Source organism: Neolamprologus multifasciatus, chromosome 6 (genome assembly GCF_963576455.1).
Source record: "Neolamprologus multifasciatus chromosome 6, fNeoMul1.2, whole genome shotgun sequence".
In the NCBI taxonomy this organism is placed as follows: Eukaryota; Metazoa; Chordata; class Actinopteri; order Cichliformes; family Cichlidae; genus Neolamprologus; species Neolamprologus multifasciatus.
In genome coordinates, this window is record NC_140444.1 from 1,273,614 (window position 1) to 1,296,270 (window position 22,657).

Here is a 22,657-nt window from a genome sequence, read left to right on the forward strand (position 1 = left end):
CGAGCTATCATATAGCCTGATGAGCTATCATATAGCCCGACGAGCTATCATATAGCCCGACGAGCTATCATATAGCCCGACGAGCTATCATATAGCCTGATGAGCTATCATATAGCCCGACGAGCTATCATATAGCCCGGTGAGCTATCATATAGCCCGACGAGCTATCATATAGCCCAACGGGCGGGGCTGAGATAGATTTTGGTCGCCCGACCGGAGACGTCGCTAGCCCCGGGACGTGTTATGGTTTAAATTTTGATTTGGTGCTAAAATTCTGCCTCAAGATGTTAAAAGAAGCAGGGCAGTGGGGGAAAGCCAGGATGGTGATTTTAATCATCGTTGGCTTTAATGCACCACCTAAAGGGCTTTCGCAGAGCTTTTCCCACCGCTGAAAAGAACCTGGAAATTTTGGATTTCTTTGGAGGACTGGGGATGACTCCCAGGCTGATTTTTAGATGCCTTATCACAGCCTCATCAAAAGATGAATTACTTTCCATCGCAGCATGTAAGACACGTTCTGGGGAGCCAAACTCCCTGATGAGGGATTTGGCTATTTTCTTCATGAACTGTTTCTGGTCATTGATGAGACTCGTGGTGGACTCTGTGCTGCTGAGTTCAGGCTTGATCAGGTCTCTCAGACGGTTGATGGCCATGTCTAGTTCTGCTGACAGAGACACAGAATGTTTGGTCTTAGATTTAGATTTTATAAGAACGCTCGCGAAGAGGAAGAAGGCGAGGTCATCGGACGTTTTCTCAACCTCGGAAGACACAGAACCATTCTCTGACATTTTAGAGGAAACCATGAGAGAGCCTGAAACACCTGCAGAGCATTTTTCTGGATGCTCTGCAGGTGCAATGCCAGATTTTGGCCTTGGAGGTGAAATTTGTGATGCCAAAGAGCATTTTTCTGGAGAAATGCTCCCAGATTTTGGTCTTGGAGGTGACTTATCAGATGCCAGAGAGCATTTTTCTGAAGAAATGCTCCCAGATTTTGGCCTTGGAGGGGACTTATCAGATGCCAAAGAGCATTTTTCTGGAGAAATGCTCCCAGATTTTGGTCTTGGAGGTGATGGTACAGATTCCTCACCACTGCTCGCTGAATCTGTTTCCTGCTTTGGGGTCTGTGTTCTTTTAATAAAGTTTCGGATGTCATTCACAGCCTCAGACACCTTGTCCATTTGAATCACTTGATCTTTGTCTTCGTTGTCCAGCCAGAGTAAAAGCTTCTGTAGAAACCTTTCTACTGCGTCTTCTACGAGGACATAGAGGACTTCAGCAGAATAGGGACGCTTTGAGCCTTGTGTTTGTCGTGGAGTCCTGGAGATGACGGTGTCTGAGAGGGATCTACCCATTAGAGGTTCGGGGATTTCATACATTCGATCCGTCATCAGTAGATCAAACGCTTTTGCCGTTAAGTCCACAGTAAAGTCTCTGGTTGCCCCACTATTTCTAAAGTTTTCCAAGGTTTTTTCAATGGAGAGCTCTTCTTTCTTAGTTAGTTTGTCAAACAACCGATTAACGTGGGATCTAATGGTGCCAAAGTCGACTGGAGAAAAACGAATGTACCGTAGAAGCATATTTTGGGAAGGGGCTTGATTTGCGCTCTGGGGACGAGGACTATGAGGCTCTGACCCTGAGAGGCTGACAGCTATGCTTTCATCGGAGGGCACCGTGTCACTCTTGGGCTGCTTGCAAACGTTTTTTAGACAAACAAAATATTTCCTGTTTGTCTTTATTTCTTGTCTCAGCTCGTTTTTCATCTTTTCAAATTGTTTTTTGGCAAACATGCAAAAGCGATGTTTGCGTGCTTTGAGGCCGGAGTGAGAGGTGGACGGCACACATTTGGAAAAGAAGTCTCTCACCTTGTTGATAATGAATCCTGCATTAAAGGCAGGTTTGGGTAAGCTACAGCTGTCACAGAGCTCTTCACTGCTTGAATCCAGGTTTCCAAGTATCTCATTTACAATGTCAGCTGCAACCTGTTCTACTGGGGTTGCAGCTCGGATACTGTGGCTCTCTGCAGTGGCTTTGATTTGGCCTTGTTCTGTTAGAGCTGATTGGTCTGGGAGCTCAATTTCTTTCTCCTCATCATCTGAACCTTTATCTCCTTCTGTCATCTCTCCATCTGAGCTCCTTGATGACAGAATCACAGAAATCTCTGTGATTGCTGATTGCACTGACACCTTTGAATCCGTGCTTTCTGAACCGGAATCAGACCCCCTTGACACGCACCGGCAGCGCAGCTTACGTGCGTGCCTTTTAAGGCACGAGGCAGCGTGGCAAACCATGCGGCGCAGCTTTTTAATATTACTCAATTTGCCGCTAACATAAACGGCGGGGTCTTGCGGCAAATCAGGGCTTTCTGCGATCAGGGCAATTGTTGAGCTGACCTTTTCGGAGATCTCTTCCTCAACCATCCGTGTCAGCTCGTCAGCGCTCTCATGTCGCTGTTCCGGGACGTTAAGAGCGCTGGCGATGGCGGCTGAGATCGAGTCTCCGAGGGACGGGCTTATTTTCCCCGCACCTAAAGGCTCCGGATCTTCCTTCGTCATGTGATCCTGAATAACAGGAAGGTTTATTTGAAGGATTCTGACAGAGGCGATCTGAATGATTTCAGAAATCATATCAGCGAGCACCGCTTGGACGCCCGAGTCGCACGTGCCATTTTCTATCTCGCTCCACTGAACTTCAGAGAGCCTTTCAAAGCACCGGTTGATTGGTGGCATAATCTGTTCTGGTGTGACCACGAATGAAGTTTCGTCTTTGCTGGGTGGAGCCATTGTTGTGTCGCAACTGTGATTTTCTAGATTGAAGTGAATAGTGTGCGAGTTTTCTTGCTTTAGAGAACGCCGACTGTTGAACATTTGCAAACAGATGAGCTGTGACGTTTCTGTGTGAGAGCCCCTACTTAAGGGTTTCCCTGCCTGTGACGTGGCTGACAGATCAAAGCAAAACAACGTGAGTCACAGAGAACGCACGCGCAGACGCGGCGATAGAAGCCCCTGGCGCGCGCTCACAGCTGCGCAGCCGCAGATTTGAATGACGCCTCGGGTAAATCGTTCGTGACCCTCCATATCCCAGGATTCATTGCGAGTCATAGGTTGAAGAAAAATGGCGGAAGTGAAGCGGTGCAGAAATAAAGTCTTCAACGTAAGCGCAGTACGGTGTACATTTCAGGACATCGTCAGGTCTCAGAACACGAGCTATCAGACAGAGAGAAAATCTTCCTGCAGGTGGCGCTGTTGTCATGTCCCACCAATGACTGTAGTGACAGCTGCAGTCACGGAGAAACTTGCGTATCTCTGTTCGGGAATAGCAGATAGAGCGTAGGCTCTGAGAGGAGGGCCAGCGTTTACGCTACGAAAACACGACCGAGTGTTTTAACCTGACAGCCTGAGGTGTTCTTCAGTAAACTGGACTACCCGACAGAAGGACCCGAGGCCCCGCTGCACTGTTTCGGTAAGTTAAACGTGTTTGTAAGCTACTCCGTAACTACCGTCCTTAGCTAGCTCCTGAGACCTAGCTAGCTAAGATGTCAGGGTTCGTTTAGCTAATCTGTGCAGGTGAATGCATTTACTAAAGAAATCAAGAGAAACGCTCCGGGCTGCTCAGTCACTAATTACTGTTACTGTACTTTTATTACAAGTATTATACTGCTAGTTTACAGATATTTGATGAACTTCTGCTGCTTTTGTTGCTGACTGCTGTGGTTGATTTTCTTCTGCAAGTGTCCAGAGTCAGAAGAGCCTGAGAAGGTGAGAGGAGACGGAGGCTCTCCACCCCTGATGAGACACCAGGACAGATCCAGGACGGTGTGTGAGGAGGAGGAGGAGGAGGAAGAGGAGCCAGCAGCAGCTGAGTAGTTGAGGGACTGGTAAAAACATTGAAAACACTTTGCTTCCTGTATCTGCAGAAGTATCTCCAACACAAAGTGTAACAGCTGCATACAGGAACCACTCACTGCTGTTTGTCCTGCAGGATCTGACAGGGAACGAAGGAAAACTAAGGGAACCACAGACAATAATGCTTTGATTTATCCAGAATATGTTGAGTTCACATATTGTTTTCATCCCAGTGGGATTGTGCTGCTTTCAGTGGGAAAGGATGCATTTAAATAAAAAGTTGTCCGTTCACAAAGTGTTCAGTTTCAGTTTTATTTGTCATATGCAAGTTAGCACAGGGTCAACATTGCAATGAAATGTGTTTGACGAGCAGCAGTCACTCAGCAGCATGATACAGTAGGAGAAAATATAATAAAATAAATAAATAAATAGAAAAATAGTAAGGAGCAAAATATTAGAGAGACGTGGTAAAAGAGAAAAGATGACTAAATATATATGTATCTATAAATATAAATATATGTACACTAGTGATTAAATAAGAAAATCTTGAAAAGAAATATGACGGAGGGTAGATGGGATATTGCACAGGAATGAGCAGCAGAAAATTACAGTATGGCACTTTTAAATATAAATATCAATGACAATAAAGTGAAGTGACCAGTGCAGATTAAACAGAGTACTTGTGAAGCTGCAGGGTAGCTTCTGAGTGCTGTGTTGTGTGTGTTTAAGTGTTGTGGTTGAGGTGTCGTACGGCTTGGTGGTAAAAACTGTTTTTAAGTCTTGTAGTCGAGCAGACAGACTCCTGTAACGTCTGCCAGATGGTAACAAGGAGCTGATGTGCTGGGTGGCTGTGGTCCTTGATGATGCTGTGTGCTTTACGGAGGCATCGCTGGAGGTAAATGTCCTGAATGGCAGGAAGCCTCGTGCCAGTGATGTGCTCTGCTGCCTTCACCACCCTCTGTAGTGCTTTACGGCTGCTGGCAGAGCAGCTTCCGTACCAAACTGTGATGCAGCTCGTCAGCAAGCTCTCGATCGTACACCTGTAGAAATTTGAGGTGATGTTGGCGTTCATGCTAAACTTCCTCAGCCTCCTCAGGAAGTAAAGCTGCTGGCGAGCTTTCCTGATAGCAGCGTCTGTGTGAAGGGTCCAGGAGAAGTCCTCGGTGATGTTGACTCCAAGGAACTTGAAGCTGCTGACCCTTTCGACCTTGACACCGTTGATGTGTATGGGCTGCTGTTCTCTGACTGGTCGTTTCCGGTAGTCCAGTATCATCTCTCTAGTTTTGCTGATGTTGAGAGTCAGGTTATTTTCCAGACACCACTCGTACAGCGCCATCACCTCCTCTCTATAGGCCGTCTCATCATTGCCTGTGATGAGGCCTATGATGGTTGTGTCATCAGCAAACTTGATGATGGTGTTGGACTCGTGTTTAGCAACACAGTCGTGTGTGAACAGGGAATATAGGAGGGGGCTAAGCACACAACCCTGTGGCGTACCTGTGTTTAAGATGAGTGATGAGGAGGTGTGCTTACCAACTCTCACCACCTGGGGCCTGTTTGTGAGGAAGTTTAGAATCCATCTGCAGATTGGTGTTCCCAGCCCAAGGTCGACGAGCTTCGTGGCAAGTTTTGAGGGGATGATGGTGTTAAATGCAGAGCTGTAGTCAATGAAGAGCATCCTTGCATATTCCTTTCTCCAGGTGAGTGAGGGTGGTGTGCGTTGCCAGGGCGATGGCATCCTCTGTGGCTCTGTTTGTCCGATAGGCAAACTGAAGAGGGTCCAGTGTGTCAGGGAGGGAGGAGCAGATGTGACCTTTGACCAGCCGTTCCAGGCACTTCATGATGACTGATGTCAGTGCAACAGGACGGTAGTCATTCAGACAGGAGACCACTGATTTTTTGGGAACGGGAACGATGGTGGATGCTTTGAGGGACGTGGGGACCACTGACTGCCTCAGGGAGAGGTTGAAGATGTTGGTGAACACCTCTGCCAGCTCGTCTGCACACACTCTGAGTAGCCGGCCTGGGATGGCGTCTGGTCCTGGAGCTTTGTGAGGATTGACCTTTTTAAAGGTCCATCTCACAGCTTCTGTTCTCAGAGTTAAAGTTGCAGCCTCACTGTCCTCCTGGTAGAGGATCTGCTCTGTGTGTCAGTATTTATAAAGATGTCATGTTTCTGTATCATCTCTCTGCTGTTAGAGCCTCCAAACATCAGCCTGTTTAATGCTCTCATATCTTCAACATAAGTAAATTATACTGCACAGTTTTCTCATCAATAAAAGAATATTTACTGCATCTGTTTGTCTTTCATTGTATCTGAGACGTAAGAGGATCAAATCTTTTTACTTTATTTTTGGGATATTGTCCTTAAATATAACTAAAGTCAAAAGTTAGAAATAAATGATACAAAATACAAATAAATACCTTGAATTTCAATAGTATTTGTTAAAATGAAGCCAGCTATGTGAGTCCTTTCCATAAAAATGGAAAAACTAGGAAAGATGGGAAACCAACCTGAAAGTTACAGCAAATAGTTTTGAGACTGAGAAACATTAAATCACTTTTCAAAGCCTTGTACATTCTGTGAATAGTCAATGCAGATATTTCATTAAAAACAAACTGCTAGCAGAACCCTTTCTTGTTGTCTTTATAATAAAACATAACTTACTTAGTCTATTAAGAGCCACAGTGGACGGGCCAGAGAGTCACATGTGGCTTTAGAGCCGCAGCTTGAACATCGCTGGCCTTGGTGCTGTATTCAGTTTTCTACACGTACACTGTAAAATGTAATTCTAGATGTTTGTTATTTCAACATATTATTCTATATCAGTTTGACGATAGATGACTGAAGTTGTTGTTATAACATAGAATTACAAGTTAAAAACGTTACACCAAAAAAAGCTAACTTGAAAACTCATGTCCAGCTAAATCAGCAACTTATGTGAACTTGACAATGTGGGTAAGTTGAGCACAGCAGGATTCAAAACTGTCCCACGTGACTGCTATCGAGGTGCATCATGGGGAATTGGCGGTTAACGACATGCTCACTTTACTTGGACGTTTTCTAATCATCTTCTTTGGAATATGCTTTCAAGGTGAGTAACATTGGTTATAACCAGTGGCGGAGCGGGGAGGTGGCTTACTGGGCTTAACCCGGGTTGTTTTTTCAGAAGCCCGGGGTCTTTTGGAGTGTAATTTTTTCATAGTTAGATGCCTGGCTGACAACTGTATAAAACAAAAACTACACACAATATTCGAAGCACATAGTTCACACTGTGGGAATTTACGACTGTGCGTAAATCCCCCCTGATATTGGTATGATCCGAGCTCAGGCACTAAGGACTGAGCGAGGGGGCGGGGCAGCTGCTGCCTGCTAGTGATGGGTCGTTCGCGAACGAAATGGCTCTTAGAGCCGACTCTTTGACGTGAACGACCCGAGCCGGCTCCTTATCGCGAGCCGTCACGTGGGATTTTTTTTTTCTTTCTCTCAGCCTCTCTCTCGCACCTTTTTCCCGCTTCACTCCGCACCCGAGCCTTGTGCTTTACGCTGGGCAGAGGGGGGAGGGGCGGTAGTTACACTCAGTAGCACAGGAACAGAGCCGGAGGGAGAGAGAGAGAAAGAGAGCCAGGGACAACAACGTCACATTAGAAAGGTATAGTAATCATCCACAACTATTTTTGGTTGCAGATGATAAAGGATTCAGAAAGTTTATTCATGCGAGCCCATATGACAGAGAATATGCATCTTCTTTTTGTTTTCATATTTTAATTTATATTTAATTGTGTTGTGGTTTGCAGTGTTTTGTGTTGTTTCGCTTTAAATTTGTAAAAGGAAAAAGCTGAAAATTTAAATAGTTAAAATTTGAAATGTGAATAGTTGATTTTTGTATTATATGATTTATTTATTACATTTTATGTGGAGTGAATAAATAAAAGTATATTTACGGTGGCCCCTAGAGACAAAGCACACACAAACTCCAAAACACGTACAAACTCCGAAGCACGTAAAAACTCCGAAGCACGTAAAAACTCAAAACACGTACAAAAGACAACAGAAGTGCTCCAGGATGCTGGGCGCAGTGTTGAGCTTTTGTTACCTAGTGGCTACACAAGCCAGCAAGTACCAACGACCGGATTTGGTGTGTGGTAATAACAGGTAAATGAACTTTTTTTTTAAAATTATTTGAATATATATGAGTGCCTGTGTATAAATACACAAACAATACACACATGCTTTCAGTTGTGTAATTTAAGTGATCTAGTAGCTCTGCTTTGGAAGTTCAGTTCATGCTAGAAATGTGTTTTGGAGTTTGTACGTGTTTTGTCTCTAGGGGCCACCGCATATATTTATATATAAACATATATAAATAAAACCACTTTTTTTTACGTTAGTAATTCCTTTTGTGCATAATTTTATATTATTGTTAATAATAAATTAATTAAAGCAACAAAACAACCTGAAGAGCCGGTTCGGAGCCGAAAGAGCCGACTCTTTTTAGTGAGTCGAACCAAAAGAGCCGGAAATCCCATCACTACTGCCTGCAAGTGCGCTGTTGGAGAAACGCAGCGAGGCAGAGAGAGGAGAGCTGAAGTTTGAGCAGGTACCAAAGCAAATCATTCGTACTGTACAAATAATGTAAATATGACGGTGTATCACGAAAGATTGATGTCAAACTGATCACTTGACTAATATTACGTTACTTGCTCTTCAAGTGAATCAACAAATGGCGAAATGAAAAGCCGAACAAATGCTATTTTTTCAGAGAGTCTTAGGCTACGTCCACACGTACCGGGTATTTTTGAAAAAGGTGTGCGCATTTTTTGACGTCACACTGTGCGCCACGTTATTGTTTCGGTGAAATGAATTTCTACAATACTGTTACTGTTAATTGTTCTCTCTGCAGTGTTTAAATGCTTACATATATACACACAGTTACTGTCCCTCCACACATACAACTCAGTTCTGCTTCTTTGCGCCATCTTTGTTTACTATTTCCCGCCGATGCTTCTAGACTTCTGATTGGCCAACATTTCTGCACGGTTAGGAATATAGCGCCACCTGCTGCTTTGGCATTTTCCTAGCAGCGTTTTCCTTCATTTCTGCCTTCACGTGTGGACGGGATTATTTTTTAAAACGAAAACGGAAAATCTCCGTTTTCAAAAATACCCGTGTACGTGTGGACGTAGCCTAGCTTACGTGTGTTTATTTCATATTTTCAGTTCTTACCCTCCCCGACTAAATCGGTTTCAGTTATGTACTGAAATATAAGAATGGACATTAGAGGCTTCTTTCAAAGAAAAAACTCAGGTAAATGTTATTTTATATATTATGCTTTGTATGTTGTTCAGTATATTTCTATGCAAAACAAGAGGGATTTCAGTACACAGCAGTATATTCACATTTGTAACCAGATATTTACATACACTTTAGGGAGAAAACATAAAAACATTTTACTGTACAACATCAATTTAGAGTAAACTTTTGTTTTAGATAAATATTGAAATATCTTTTAACCCTTGGATGCACAACCCAATGTTTGAAATGCACAGAAAACTATAAACAGGGCTGCACATAAATGGTCCGCTGGTGCGCATTCGCTGTCAAAATAAAAGACGCGCACCAGATAAATGGTAAATGGCCTGTATTTATATAGTGCTTTACTAGTCCCTAAGGACCCCAAAGCGCTTTACATATCCAGTCATCCACACATTCACACACACATTCACACACTGAATGTGTGTGATAAGAAGTTGGAACGCTCGTTTGCGTACATAAGATGTTCTGGAGGAGGACAGACATTTGTTCAGAACTCTTAAAGATGTTGAAGAAGCTCTGTAAGCAATTACTTTGGTGTTCCTCCACCACAAAAGAAGCACGTATTCTCTGAATTTCAGGGAATACTTTTTTTTGACAGCCAATGCGCACCTGCAGACCACTTATGTGCAGCCCTGGCTATAAATCATATACGTTACTGTGTAAAAATTAATTCCTGATCCTTTTTCCCTCATTTTTGACCCCACTTGTGGAAGAGTGGGGTAGTGATACAAAAACAGCATTTTCTTTAAATTAATGAAAAATAAATAAAAAATGCAAATGGCCTCGTGTTACAAACATATTTTATGAGGAATACCTGGAATATGAATATATTACAACTTTTCATTTTAAAGATTTTGAAGAAAAACAACCCGTGGGGTCATTTTTGACATCAGACGTGTGCATCTAACGGTTAAATGAGTTAAATGTCAGAATAAAGAGAGACAGAGCTGTCTATTTTTATCACTTTAATCAAATGTAGGAGCACATATACACTAAGTTTATTGTTAATTAATAAGAAAACTCCAGACGATTTCATTCTGAGCTGAAGAAGCTTCTGATTGGTTAGTAGAGTCCATGTGAGTAAATTGGTGGCACAGCTGTGGATGCATATAAGGCAAAACACAGAGCCTGTTTCTGTGACATGGGAACATCAAGAGATATCAACAAAACACCAGGAAAAGAATTGTGGAGCTCCATAAGTGTGGCTCAGTTTTAAATACAATTTGGGTGTCATTTGCAATTAAGAAATACAGACAGTTTCTCTCTTTACTCTTAAATTTACCAAATATAAATTAAACATTTAGTCTAATTTGAGGTTTTACCTTAAATAAGTGTTTGTGTTTTTATCTGAAGAGTAAATATCTGGTTTCAACTGTATATTTGATGATGTTGGTGTTTGGCTTGATTGTCAGCACAGAGAGGGAGATGGAGGAACAGAGAGGGAGATGGAGGAACAGAGAGGGAGATGGAGAGGAGGATGAGGATGAGGACAGAAGAGAAATGGAACAAGAGCCAGGTGAGACACACATGTTAGTCAAATGGTTGTTTGCCAAAACATCAGAACATGTATCTCGTACCTAGTGTATCTTTTTAGGTTTGTTATTTTTCAAATTCTATATTAAGTTCTGCAGACTTATTTGCACAACAAGGCTAATTAGTTATATAAACTTTTCTGAATCTAAATAAGTACTTTGGTAGAATTAAAAATAATATGGCACAAACTTGTAACTCACAAAGACAAATACAGAGGGATCATTAATTAGTAATGATTCTCTTTCTGATCATTCAGAGAGGTCAGGGGAAATCAGGAAAGTGAGAGAAAACCAAAACACAACAGCATCACAGCAGGAAGCAGCAGGTGGATTGTTAAGGACAGCTGAAGGAGGTTTACTGGAAGGAGCAGCAGGAGATGATTTAGGAACTCTAGAAAGTGATCCAAGAAAAAATGTCCTCCTACAATATCCGCTGAGCCAGTTTGGAGGCCAGCAGAGGGCGTTCAATAAGAGTTGGTTTGAACAGTTTACATGGCTGGAGTATTCTGTTGTGAGGAACTTTTTGTTTTTCATGTCGCATTTTTGGAAAGCAGAATACTTTAAAAAAAGATGGCCTCAGTCATTCAGGGTTCTGCAATTGGAAGAGGGCTTTAGATGCCTTTAGGGAGCACGAAAAGACTTCCAGCCATTCATCTTCTATGATCTGCTGGCACAGCTTTAAGACCACAAAAAACCAAGGTGACGTTGTTGAGCAACTTAGATCAGCAAGCGCAGCAGAGATTTCAGAGAGACGGCAGTATCTCCACAGGATCTTAGCTGTAACAAGTTTCCTTGGAAAACAAGGAATACCATTCCGTGACCACGATGAGCAGGAATCCAGTCATAATCAAGGAACTTCCTTGAGTGCACGAAGCTGCTGAAAACATTCGATCCATTATTGAAAAATTACAGTCCTGTCTCACATACTAACTTTCTCATTTTTCACAAAATGAGATGATAACCAGTACTTCACATGAAATAACTGGAAATACAGTTAAAGAGATGAAGGAAGCTGAGATGTACTCTGTTATGGCTGATGAGGCTGGAGATGGGCACACGGAGCAGCTTGTGTACATTTTGTGTCATGTAAAGGTCATGTCAAAGAGTGTTTTCTTGGTCTACAAAATTAGAAAGGTTTGATGCACAGTGCATTACAGACACTATTGAGGAGCTGTTGCAGTATCACACGCTCAGTGACTTTGTGTTGCTCAATCCAATGACGGGGCATCTGTCATGAGTGGTGCTGTGGGTGGTGTGCAGGCCCGTTTCAGACAGAAACACCATGAAGCAGTTTATGTGCACTGCTATGCACATGAGCTCAACCTTGTCCTTTGCCATACATGCAGGGCTATCCCAGCTGCTTCTGACTTCTTTGGACTTTTGGAAAACGTCTACACATTTTTCAACACCTCCCTGGTAAACCACACAAAGTTTAAGGAACTGCAAAAGGACCTTGGACTGTTTGCATCTGAGCTCGTTCAGCTCTCTAACACAAGATGAGCCTGCCAAGTAAATTCCGTCAAAGCCCTTCTCAACAACATTTCTGCAGTTTTAGCAACTCTCGAAGCCACAAACACTCCTATTGCTAAAGAGATCTTGTCCAAGCTGTCAAAGCCCAAGACTGTGTACATGTTAATCATGTTCTCACAGCTGCCTGGCATCACTGAAGGCTGCACCGCTACCTGCAGGGAGAAAGGCTAGACATGGGCAAAGCTGTGGAGTACAAGATGTCGGTGGTTGATACACTAAGTAATCTGCGCACAGAGGCTGCTGCTGAGGAAATATTTGAGAAGGCCATGGACATTTGTGGAAGCTGCAACATCCAGATTCCTCAGGGAGCACGACACAAACAGAAAAGACTCAAAGGATTTGTACTTGAGTCCAGCTGTGGTGCAACATCAAATCTCACAAGCTCAGCAGAGTTTAGATGCGAGATATTCTTTCCTTGTTTGGACCGAATGTTGCAGGAGCTAGCAGACAGATTTTCTGGGGCAGGACAGAAAATAATGGAGGGCATTCAGGCATGCAATCCATCCTCCCCAACATTCCTTTCCGAAGATGCCTTAAAACCCGTTGCGGCACACCACCATGTGACGATAAAGCCTGAAGAACCTGTTGTGGCAAAAAACTTCATGAAAAGAAAAATGGAAAAAGAGAACATTTGCGACATCACAACTGCCTTCCACCTGCTTGACGAGGACATGTTCCCAACTCTGAAGGTCATCTTTAGAATTGCATTAACCATTCCTGTCAGTAGCTGCAGCTGTGAGCGCTCGTTTAGTGCCTTGCGTCGTCTCCACATGTGGCTAAGAAGGACCATGGGACAAGAGAGGCTGAATGATTTGGCCATATTATCTATTGAAAAGGAGTACTTGGATAATGTTGACCCTAAAAATGTCATTGATAGGTTTGCAAAACTCAAGCCTCAAAGATGCTCATGTTAGCACAATAAAGAGGGGTTGTCAGTGTAGTGCAGGTCTGTGATGATTTTCAGTGCTGCTGTCATCTAGATTTGATTTTGGTTCTTTGTTAAGTCCTAAAGTAGTCCTGATTTTGTTATTCTACTGTTTTCATTCCGGATCAGTTCTGTGTGTGGTTGAATTGGGGTTTAGTCCCCGTATCTTGAAACAGCCTAATTTCGTTCTGCTTTGCTGTTTAAGTAAAAAACTATTTTTAAGCTGCATATCTGATTTTTTTTTTTCTCATATTAAGTTTTTTTAAAAAAGCTTACAACACAGCCTAATAAATCTTCAACTTCGCGGCAGGTTTTTTGTCATTTCCAACCCCCCCACCCCACATGCGTATTACCCTTTAGGGCTAAGCCCCGGGTGTATACCATGTCTGGCTCTGCCTCTGGTTATAACTATAAGGAAAGAGAGCTACAAAAGTTGGAACATGTTTTGAATTTATGGCATGACGTGGGTTTTCTCTTTTACCGAAATGTTTGCTTTAGCTAATGTAACTTTAGCCGACAAGGTCCAGCTTGTGTGTCGTGACCAAACTTGACCTAATAAACTGACATATGACCTTTTTATGGGTTTAATGTGGCACTGACCAAATCACAAGTATTGTCCGCTAGCTTTAAGGTTGTGCACTCAACCACTGTTGGATATTAGCAAGCTAACTCAGCTAACTAATAAAGCTTATTTCATATCGTCTCTGTACTTGTAAATTTCTTTCAAGTTCACAGACTGTTGTATTTTGGTGGAAGTTCATTTTGGCAATATTTCCAATAACTGACTGGGTTCAAAAAGAACTTTTGGGCAGGACTGCTATGCTTGTTGTCATCTGTTTACCCCTATGTAATCACTTAAGTTGTTATTAACTGCTGCATGCTAAGCTGCAAGAGTGCACTGAGGATTGAGACAAAATACGGTCTACAAACCAGCATTATATTAGTTTTTATCAGATAGTCCTCCAGTGTGTTTATTTTTTGCTTTAATTATATTGTGCAGTTATTTGTTACCCTGAAATGCTTTATGCTTAACAACAGCTCACTATTTTAACTTATTTTTGAACTCTTGTAATCAGTATGACTAGATTGTGTGAGTTTCCTTACTAAAAGAGCTGTAGTGATAAAATAATTGGCATAAGAGACACAGATTTTTGGCATGATATACTGCAAAAGTTTGTTTTTTGCATAATTTACCTTTTAATTAAACTGCATTCCCTGTATTGTAACAAAACTAACATTGTTTAACATTGAAAATTAGAAAACATGAATAAATGGTGAAAACAAAATAATTATAACATATATTTTTATTTTACGTATTTTAGGTCTGTGAAGCCAAACTTGATGCTGGGGATTTATTTTTGTCAGTGGAGTCAAATGGTAAGTTACAGTTTGTGCATTTTGTCATATTGGAAACACCACAGATTATATTGTAACTTAATAGCTCTGCAGAACAAATGATATAAAGATTGTAGTGTCAGGGTGCTTCTTAAGACGTAATATTGCACTGTTGATGGTCGCATGCAGGTGGCATAAACTAAATATTCAGACGTGCTACCAACAAATGATTCATTAACAGATTAACTTGTGGTTGTAATAACATCCATACCTGCAGGTTTGTCATTCATTTGTTTTCACAGGTCTAGTTGATCACATCTGACTCTGTCATTTAAATGAGGTGGACTTGCAAACTTTGCACTCTTTTGGGTAAATTGCTGTCCACTACATATACACAGAATGTGCACAGTATTACAGATATAAACAGGGAGTATGTAATGGACTTGCTGGCTTTAATGTAAAAAGCCTGTTGTGTAACTTTAATGAGGCAGTTGGACTAAAACAGTGTTGCTCATCAAGCTAAACATCTGAGGAATAATCAATCAATCAATCAATCAAAATTTATTTATATAGCACATTTAAAAACAACAGTTTTGATCAAAGTGCTTCACATATTAAAAAAAAAAATAATAATAATAATAAAATAAAATAAAATAAAAATAAAATAAGACAAATACAACGCAAGACGAGGCAAACATAGAAACCAACCAAATGATAATCAAACTATCTTACATCAAAGCCAGAGTAAAAAGATGGGTCTTTAAACGAGATTTAAAAGTCTGAACAGTCTCAGAAGAGCGAATGGCAATAGGGAGGTTGTTCCACAGTCTAGGAGCTACGATAGCAAAGGTCGCCTCTGGTTTTTCAACCTAGACTTAGGTTGCATTAAGAGCATCTGGTTAGAAGATCTTAGTGCTTTTATAGGATTATACAAATGAAGAAGTTCTGTTAAATAGCTAGGGGCAGTGTTATTTAAGATTTTATAAGTGAATAAAAGAATTTTAAAATCAATGCGAAATTTCACAGGGAGCCAGTGTAACTTGGTTAAAACTGGAGTCATATGGTCATGCATTCTGGCACCCGATAAGGAAACTGTTACTTGTCCTTTTACTCAGTGTTCTTTTAATCGCACGTTTACTAAAGTTTTACATCATAAGTCATTTTCACAATCATTCTACTTTAAAAGATTTCAAGACAGAGCTTATTGTTCTCTGAACTTCCTTTCCTGTCAGGTAAAGTGCATCTTTTTGTGTGTTTGTGTTTTCTCTAATGGGCCTCAGATGACGGTTTGCTTAAATTTGGGTCTCAAAGAATCTTTTTTTTTTAATCTGCATGTACTCCCCACCCCTCTTCTTCTGTTGCTCAGGTTGAAGCAGAATTTGCCCGTCTTACATCTGTTGACCTGAAAGATTTCCTTTTTGCTGTGCTTGACCATTATGGACAAAATCAAGAGCAGCATAGGAGGCTAACTAGGCTCATAAAATGCTTCGGTGATGATGTAAGTGTTCAACTGCGAAATCTAATCCTTTGTTTAAGTTTTAGGTTATCCAGTTCAACTAATGAACTCATTGAAAGAAAGCTGATAAGTAAAGTCTGTCATCATATTTTACAACTGGACATTTAGTGTGGTAACGTTTACTGTGTATATTGGTGGTAGGTTGGATATCATATTCTACTTGAATGTCCTGATAAGCCTGATTCAAAATCTCCAATGATAATCATATATTGATGGAATTATGTATCAAAATGCTGTGAATTTGGAGCTGCTTCATAAACACTGTTTAAAAAGTGTTTTTGTTTTCTTTTTCCTACACAAAGGAAGAGGACAGAGGACCTCATTTTCTAAAGGAAGATCCCTCACACACTCAAGACTGTGAAGGTTAGCGTCGTTTCTTTTAGTAAATTTAATAATGACAGCACCACAGTGGATTTTAAATGAAACATGTGGCTATGAAACAATAGATGCCACATGATAACATGTGTACTTCATCACCAAATGTATTATTACAAAGTCTTTGACACTGGATTTGGGTTTCAGAGAAACTAACTGGCAAGCTAGCATCGATATTATTAGTGTCTTGTGTTTATTCATGTCTTCACCAGGGTCTTTGACATTTCGCTGCTGTACTGTTCACTTCAGCTTTACGTTTGATTTCTCACATTGTATATTGTAATGGCAGAGATATTAGGATATTTAAGGGGCTGCAGTGGCTGCTACAGCTGTGGGGGGCAATACTAAAGTGAAATGTCCTGGACCCTGGAAAAGAGACTGTAGACTGGGTAAGCAATTAAAGGTTACTGGCCCAGAGTCATTGGGCAGCTGGGTAAAGGTGGATGTTGATGCCAATTATGCAACCTGTTCAGCCATGTCTGCTCTTTTTTATGCTGTTAATATAGGGGAAAAATAAACTTTAATCAATAAACTGATTAAAGAAGCATTGTCTATGGAGCCACAATCTGATCCTGTAGTGTAGCTGCAGTTTGCACATTTCATGTATTCTCAGCCAGATTTGGTTTAGAGCCAATATTTAGATTTAAATTCACACACTGGTGATGGCAGCTACATTGTAGCCACAGCCACCCTGGGGCGCACTGACAGAGGCGAGGCTGCCGGACACTGGCGCCATGTGTGTGAATGACTGAATGTGTAAAGCGCTTTTGAGTCCTTAGGGTACTAATAAAGCGCTTTACAAATACAGGCCATTTACCATTTAAATTGAAAATTTTGTTTGAATTCTGCAATTGAAGACATGCTCAGTTATTTATGAACATGGTCTTTGTTTAAAACAAGAAATGGATTTGTAACGTGGGGGTGCATATCTCATTCTGAAAAATCTTTAACAACTAATAAGTGTTACCCAAAGCCAATCAGCATCATCCACGGCATCAGTGTGGCTCTTCTTTGGAAAGACGAGGGATATTGTGTAATTGTAATTGTGTAATTTTATTTATTTTCTGTCTTTGAACCCTTTTATAGCCGACAGGTATTGAAGACACGTTTTCTAAGAGGATGAAAGTTGGCATTGTGATGGTGAAAGAAGAAGACATCATCGATGTGTTGGTTGTCCTTGAGGCGGCAGTAATCCTGTCTAATCTGAGGGATGTCAGTGCCATTCCCATGCTGATGGGTCTTCTTTTTGCCCTCAACATAGACTATCCAACGGAACTTAAGGGCATCTTTGAAGTCATTCAGAACGTCCTCATGAACATTGGTGGAAGGCAGCGCGTCTCACTAGTGCAGGGTCTAAGAAACAGACTCTTGCTCACAGCATACGCCTGAGCGTTAAGGACAGTTTTTATTTTACTGTTTGTTTTTTTATTCTTGCAAGTTCTCATTCTCACTTTGGTATGTCACTAAATGATTACACTTTACATTCCAGATTAGACAATTACTCATTTGTTCATGGTTTAAGAAACTTATGTGAACAACAATGGTGGACTCTGTAGATGCTTATCTCATGCAAGTCAGTAGTTTTTCCTTTGTTTTGCAATTGAGCCGACTCAAACTAATGTTTCTGAAATATTCATATTATCAAATGTTTCAGAAGCATGTACTCATTTTCAGAGATGTTGGTTCTGTGGAATTTGTTGCAATTGTAAACAAAGACAAATACAAGAGTTTGATGTGTTAGTTGTTATAAACTGATCTTTACTGTCACTTATCAAAGGTTTTGTACTATTTTAATATTTCAAGTTTTGTGCTAACAGGTGTGACTGAGCACAATGAAGTTTAAAAATTTTGCAAATGTAAAGAATAACTTTTCTAAAATGGCAAGTGTCCCGTTGATACATTACATTAATGCAGACTTTATGTTGTTACTTCACAAGAGTCACTACTGCTCCTACAGTATTGGTCAGAATTTAATCTTCACCCAAACTGGGCTCAAGACCAAGTTCAAATTTATTGTTTCACAGGGAGCAGCCTTTGAGATTTGATGGATTGTGAGCCTGATGAGCTACGTCACTGATTTTTCTGTTTCTCAGATGAGTAAGATGGCACAATAAATGGTGAATGTTGCTCATGAGTAATTGTCTTGTCATGTTCTTAAAACAAACTTTCTGCCTGAAATGATCAGATACACTTTAATGGAATCTGTGGGTTTTTATTTTCTGTAAACAACAGAAAATTAATTTAAAGGAATGTAGATATTTAAACCTGAGATCTAAGATCAACCTAACGGGTAGTTTTGCTGAAATGGATGTTGGAAAGCTAAAAAAAAAACTTAAGATGTTCAATACACATTTTTCTTTACATCCAGTCCATCAACTCTGATAATTAAAATGAAACTGATTTATAAGTTCACTCAGCTACCTTAAGGAGCTCAGTTAATTAATAAACTTAAATCAACTTAGCTAACAGATTATGTTAGTTAAGCTAAAATAGATTCCTAAGTTAAAAGAACTACTAAAGTATTTGAATTAACTAAAAAACCCAAGTCAACTGAACTAGGACAAGAGTTTAAACAATAGATTGTTTTAATTTAGCTGAAAGAGTTTTCCCAAGTAAAAATGACAATTAAAGGAGTTGAACTGACTAACAAATCTCAGTCAACTAAACTAAGACGAAACTTTAGACAACGTGTGATTTTTTTCATCAACATAACATTTGGTTGTGTTACAAGAACAAACTCTATGTCTTGACTTATCTTAAAATTTTAAGGCAGCCCTTTGCCTGATATTTGTAAGTTGAAACAAGTTATATTTTACAGTGTAGGTGGCAATATATCAAAAACCACTCAAAATAACATTGAAATTAATGCAAAAGCAAAAACTTTATTTTTCTGAAACAGCTACATTAATAATAATGAACATTTAAAATTAAAAACTAAATCATAGAGACAAACTGGATATGTAAAAAAATAATAATTTAGGTATACATGAATCACGTCACATGTAACGGACAGTTTCCCACAGGAACATTTTTTAGCCTACTTTGTGTCCGTTTCTGACCTTTCCTTTGACTAAACTGGTTTACTAAACTAAATATGCAGCAAGCCTAAAAAAAGTGGACAGTCTTCTATAACAGTGCAAACTCCACAGCTGCTGACACTCAGACACTGTTATACAGCACAGGCCGTAACAATTAAAATCGTTATATCTCGGAAACCGTAGCAGCACAAATCATCATTTTACTGCACAAATCAGCGCAAACGAAGCACTAACAGCTCCGGATATTTGCCTTGACGTTTCAAGTCTCTCTGTGTGTGTGTGTGTGTGTGTACTGCTCAAATCAGCAGCTGTGAGCGCGCGCCAGGGGCTTCTATCGCCGCGTCTGCGCGTGCGTTCTCTGTGACGTCACGTTCTTCTGCTTTGATCTGTCAGCCACGTCACAGGCAGGGAAACCCTTAAGTAGGGGCTCTCACACAGAAACGTCACAGCTCATCTGTTTGCAAATGTTCAACAGTCGGCGTTCTCTAAAGCAAGAAAACTCGCACACTATTCACTTCAATCTAGAAAATCACAGTTGCGACACAACAATGGCTCCACCCAGCAAAGACGAAACTTCATTCGTGGTCACACCAGAACAGATTATGCCACCAATCAACCGGTGCTTTGAAAGGCTCTCTGAAGTTCAGTGGAGCGAGATAGAAAATGGCACGTGCGACTCGGGCGTCCAAGCGGTGCTCGCTGATATGATTTCTGAAATCATTCAGATCGCCTCTGTCAGAATCCTTGAAATAAACCTTCCTGTTATTCAGGATCACATGACGAAGGAAGATCCGGAGCCTTTAGGTGCGGGGAAAATAAGCCCGTCCCTCGGAGACTCGATCTCAGCCGCCATCGCCAGCGCTCTTAACGTCCCGGAACAGCGACATGAGAGCGCTGACGAGCTGACACGGATGGTTGAGGAAGAGATCTCCGAAAAGGTCAGCTCAACAATTGCCCTGATCGCAGAAAGCCCTGATTTGCCGCAAGACCCCGCCGTTTATGTTAGCGGCAAATTGAGTAATATTAAAAAGCTGCGCCGCATGGTTTGCCACGCTGCCTCGTGCCTTAAAAGGCACGCACGTAAGCTGCGCTGCCGGTGCGTGTCAAGGGGGTCTGATTCCGGTTCAGAAAGCACGGATTCAAAGGTGTCAGTGCAATCAGCAATCACAGAGATTTCTGTGATTCTGTCATCAAGGAGCTCAGATGGAGAGATGACAGAAGGAGATAAAGGTTCAGATGATGAGGAGAAAGAAATTGAGCTCCCAGACCAATCAGCTCTAACAGAACAAGGCCAAATCAAAGCCACTGCAGAGAGCCACAGTATCCGAGCTGCAACCCCAGTAGAACAGGTTGCAGCTGACATTGTAAATGAGATACTTGGAAACCTGGATTCAAGCAGTGAAGAGCTCTGTGACAGCTGTAGCTTACCCAAACCTGCCTTTAATGCAGGATTCATTATCAACAAGGTGAGAGACTTCTTTTCCAAATGTGTGCCGTCCACCTCTCACTCCGGCCTCAAAGCACGCAAACATCACTTTTGCATGTTTGCGAAAAAACAATTTGAAAAGATGAAAAACGAGCTGAGACAAGAAATAAAGACAAACAGGAAATATTTTGTTTGTCTAAAAAACGTTTGCAAGCAGCCCAAGAGTGACACGGTGCCCTCCGATGAAAGCATAGCTGTCAGCCTCTCAGGGTCAGAGCCTCATAGTCCTCGTCCCCAGAGCGCAAATCAAGCCCCTTCCCAAAATATGCTTCTACGGTACATTCGTTTTTCTCCAGTCGACTTTGGCGCCATTAGATCCCACGTTAATCGGTTGTTTGACAAACTAACTAAGAAAGAAGAGCTCTCCATTGAAAAAACCTTGGAAAACTTTAGAAATAGTGGGACAACCAGAGACTTTACTGTGGACTTAACGGCAAAAATGTTTGATCTACTGATGACGGATCGAATGTATGAAATCCCCGAACCTCTAATGGGTAGATCCCTCTCAGACACCGTCATCTCCAGGACTCCACGACAAACACAAGGCTCAAAGCGTCCCTATTCTGCTGAAGTCCTCTATGTCCTCGTAGAAGACGCAGTAGAAAGGTTTCTACAGAAGCTTTTACTCTGGCTGGACAACGAAGACAAAGATCAAGTGATTCAAATGGACAAGGTGTCTGAGGCTGTGAATGACATCCGAAACTTTATTAAAAGAACACAGACCCCAAAGCAGGAAACAGATTCAGCGAGCAGTGGTGAGGAATCTGTACCATCACCTCCAACGTCAAAACCTGGGAGCATTTCTCCAGAAAAATGCTCTCTGGCATCTGATAAGTCCCCTCCAAGACCAAAACCTGGGAGCATTTCTCCAGAAAAATGCTCTCTGGCATCACAAATTTCACCTCCAAGGCCAAAATCTGGCATTGCACCTGCAGAGCATCCAGAAAAATGCTCTGCAGGTGTTTCAGGCTCTCTCATGGTTTCCTCTAAAATGTCAGAGAATGGTTCTGTGTCTTCCGAGGTTGAGAAAACGTCCGATGACCTCGCCTTCTTCCTCTTCGCGAGCGTTCTTATAAAATCTAAATCTAAGACCAAACATTCTGTGTCTCTGTCAGCAGAACTAGACATGGCCATCAACCGTCTGAGAGACCTGATCAAGCCTGAACTCAGCAGCACAGAGTCCACCACGAGTCTCATCAATGACCAGAAACAGTTCATGAAGAAAATAGCCAAATCCCTCATCAGGGAGTTTGGCTCCCCAGAACGTGTCTTACATGCTGCGATGGAAAGTAATTCATCTTTTGATGAGGCTGTGATAAGGCATCTAAAAATCAGCCTGGGAGTCATCCCCAGTCCTCCAAAGAAATCCAAAATTTCCAGGTTCTTTTCAGCGGTGGGAAAAGCTCTGCGAAAGCCCTTTAGGTGGTGCATTAAAGCCAACGATGATTAAAATCACCATCCTGGCTTTCCCCCACTGCCCTGCTTCTTTTAACATCTTGAGGCAGAATTTTAGCACCAACTCAAAATTTAAACCATAACACGTCCCGGGGCTAGCGATGTCTCCGGTCAGGCGACCAAAATCTATCTCAGCCCCGCCCATCGGGCTACATGATAGCTCATCAGGGCTGAGATAGATTTTGGTCGCCCGACCGGAGACATCGCTAGCCCCGGGACGTCGGGCTAGCGATTTTGCGAGCCCTGATTTTTAGATTGGCCCTCAAATCCAAATTCTAACAACTGTAGTTCACGCCATCTCGTCTC

At 41.6% G+C, this 22,657-nt stretch overlaps 1 protein-coding gene and 1 long non-coding RNA gene across 3 annotated transcripts in view; one reads left to right on the plus strand and one right to left on the minus strand.

Moving 5' to 3' along the window:
* The window catches only part of LOC146516090 (uncharacterized), a 52,398-nt gene extending 49,450 nt beyond the window's left edge, over positions 1 to 2,948 (minus strand). The window contains exon 1 of one of the 2 annotated variants that reach the window (XM_085162022.1): positions 926 to 2,948. In XM_085162022.1, the coding sequence (XP_085018148.1) occupies positions 926 to 2,864 (1,939 nt within the window). In that variant the 5' untranslated portion in view covers positions 2,865 to 2,948. Of the gene's footprint in view, positions 1 to 862 lie in introns of both variants that reach the window. The other variant, XM_085162020.1, reaches the window with a different exon arrangement.
* A 139-nt stretch (positions 2,949 to 3,087) lies between these two features.
* LOC146516096 (uncharacterized) lies at positions 3,088 to 18,737 on the plus strand. The gene is made up of 5 exons (XR_014874440.1): positions 3,088 to 3,459; positions 14,469 to 14,523; positions 15,848 to 15,979; positions 16,300 to 16,360; positions 17,459 to 18,737. It is a non-coding gene; the product is annotated as an uncharacterized LOC146516096 (long non-coding RNA).
* Positions 18,738 to 22,657: the final 3,920 nt, after the last annotated feature.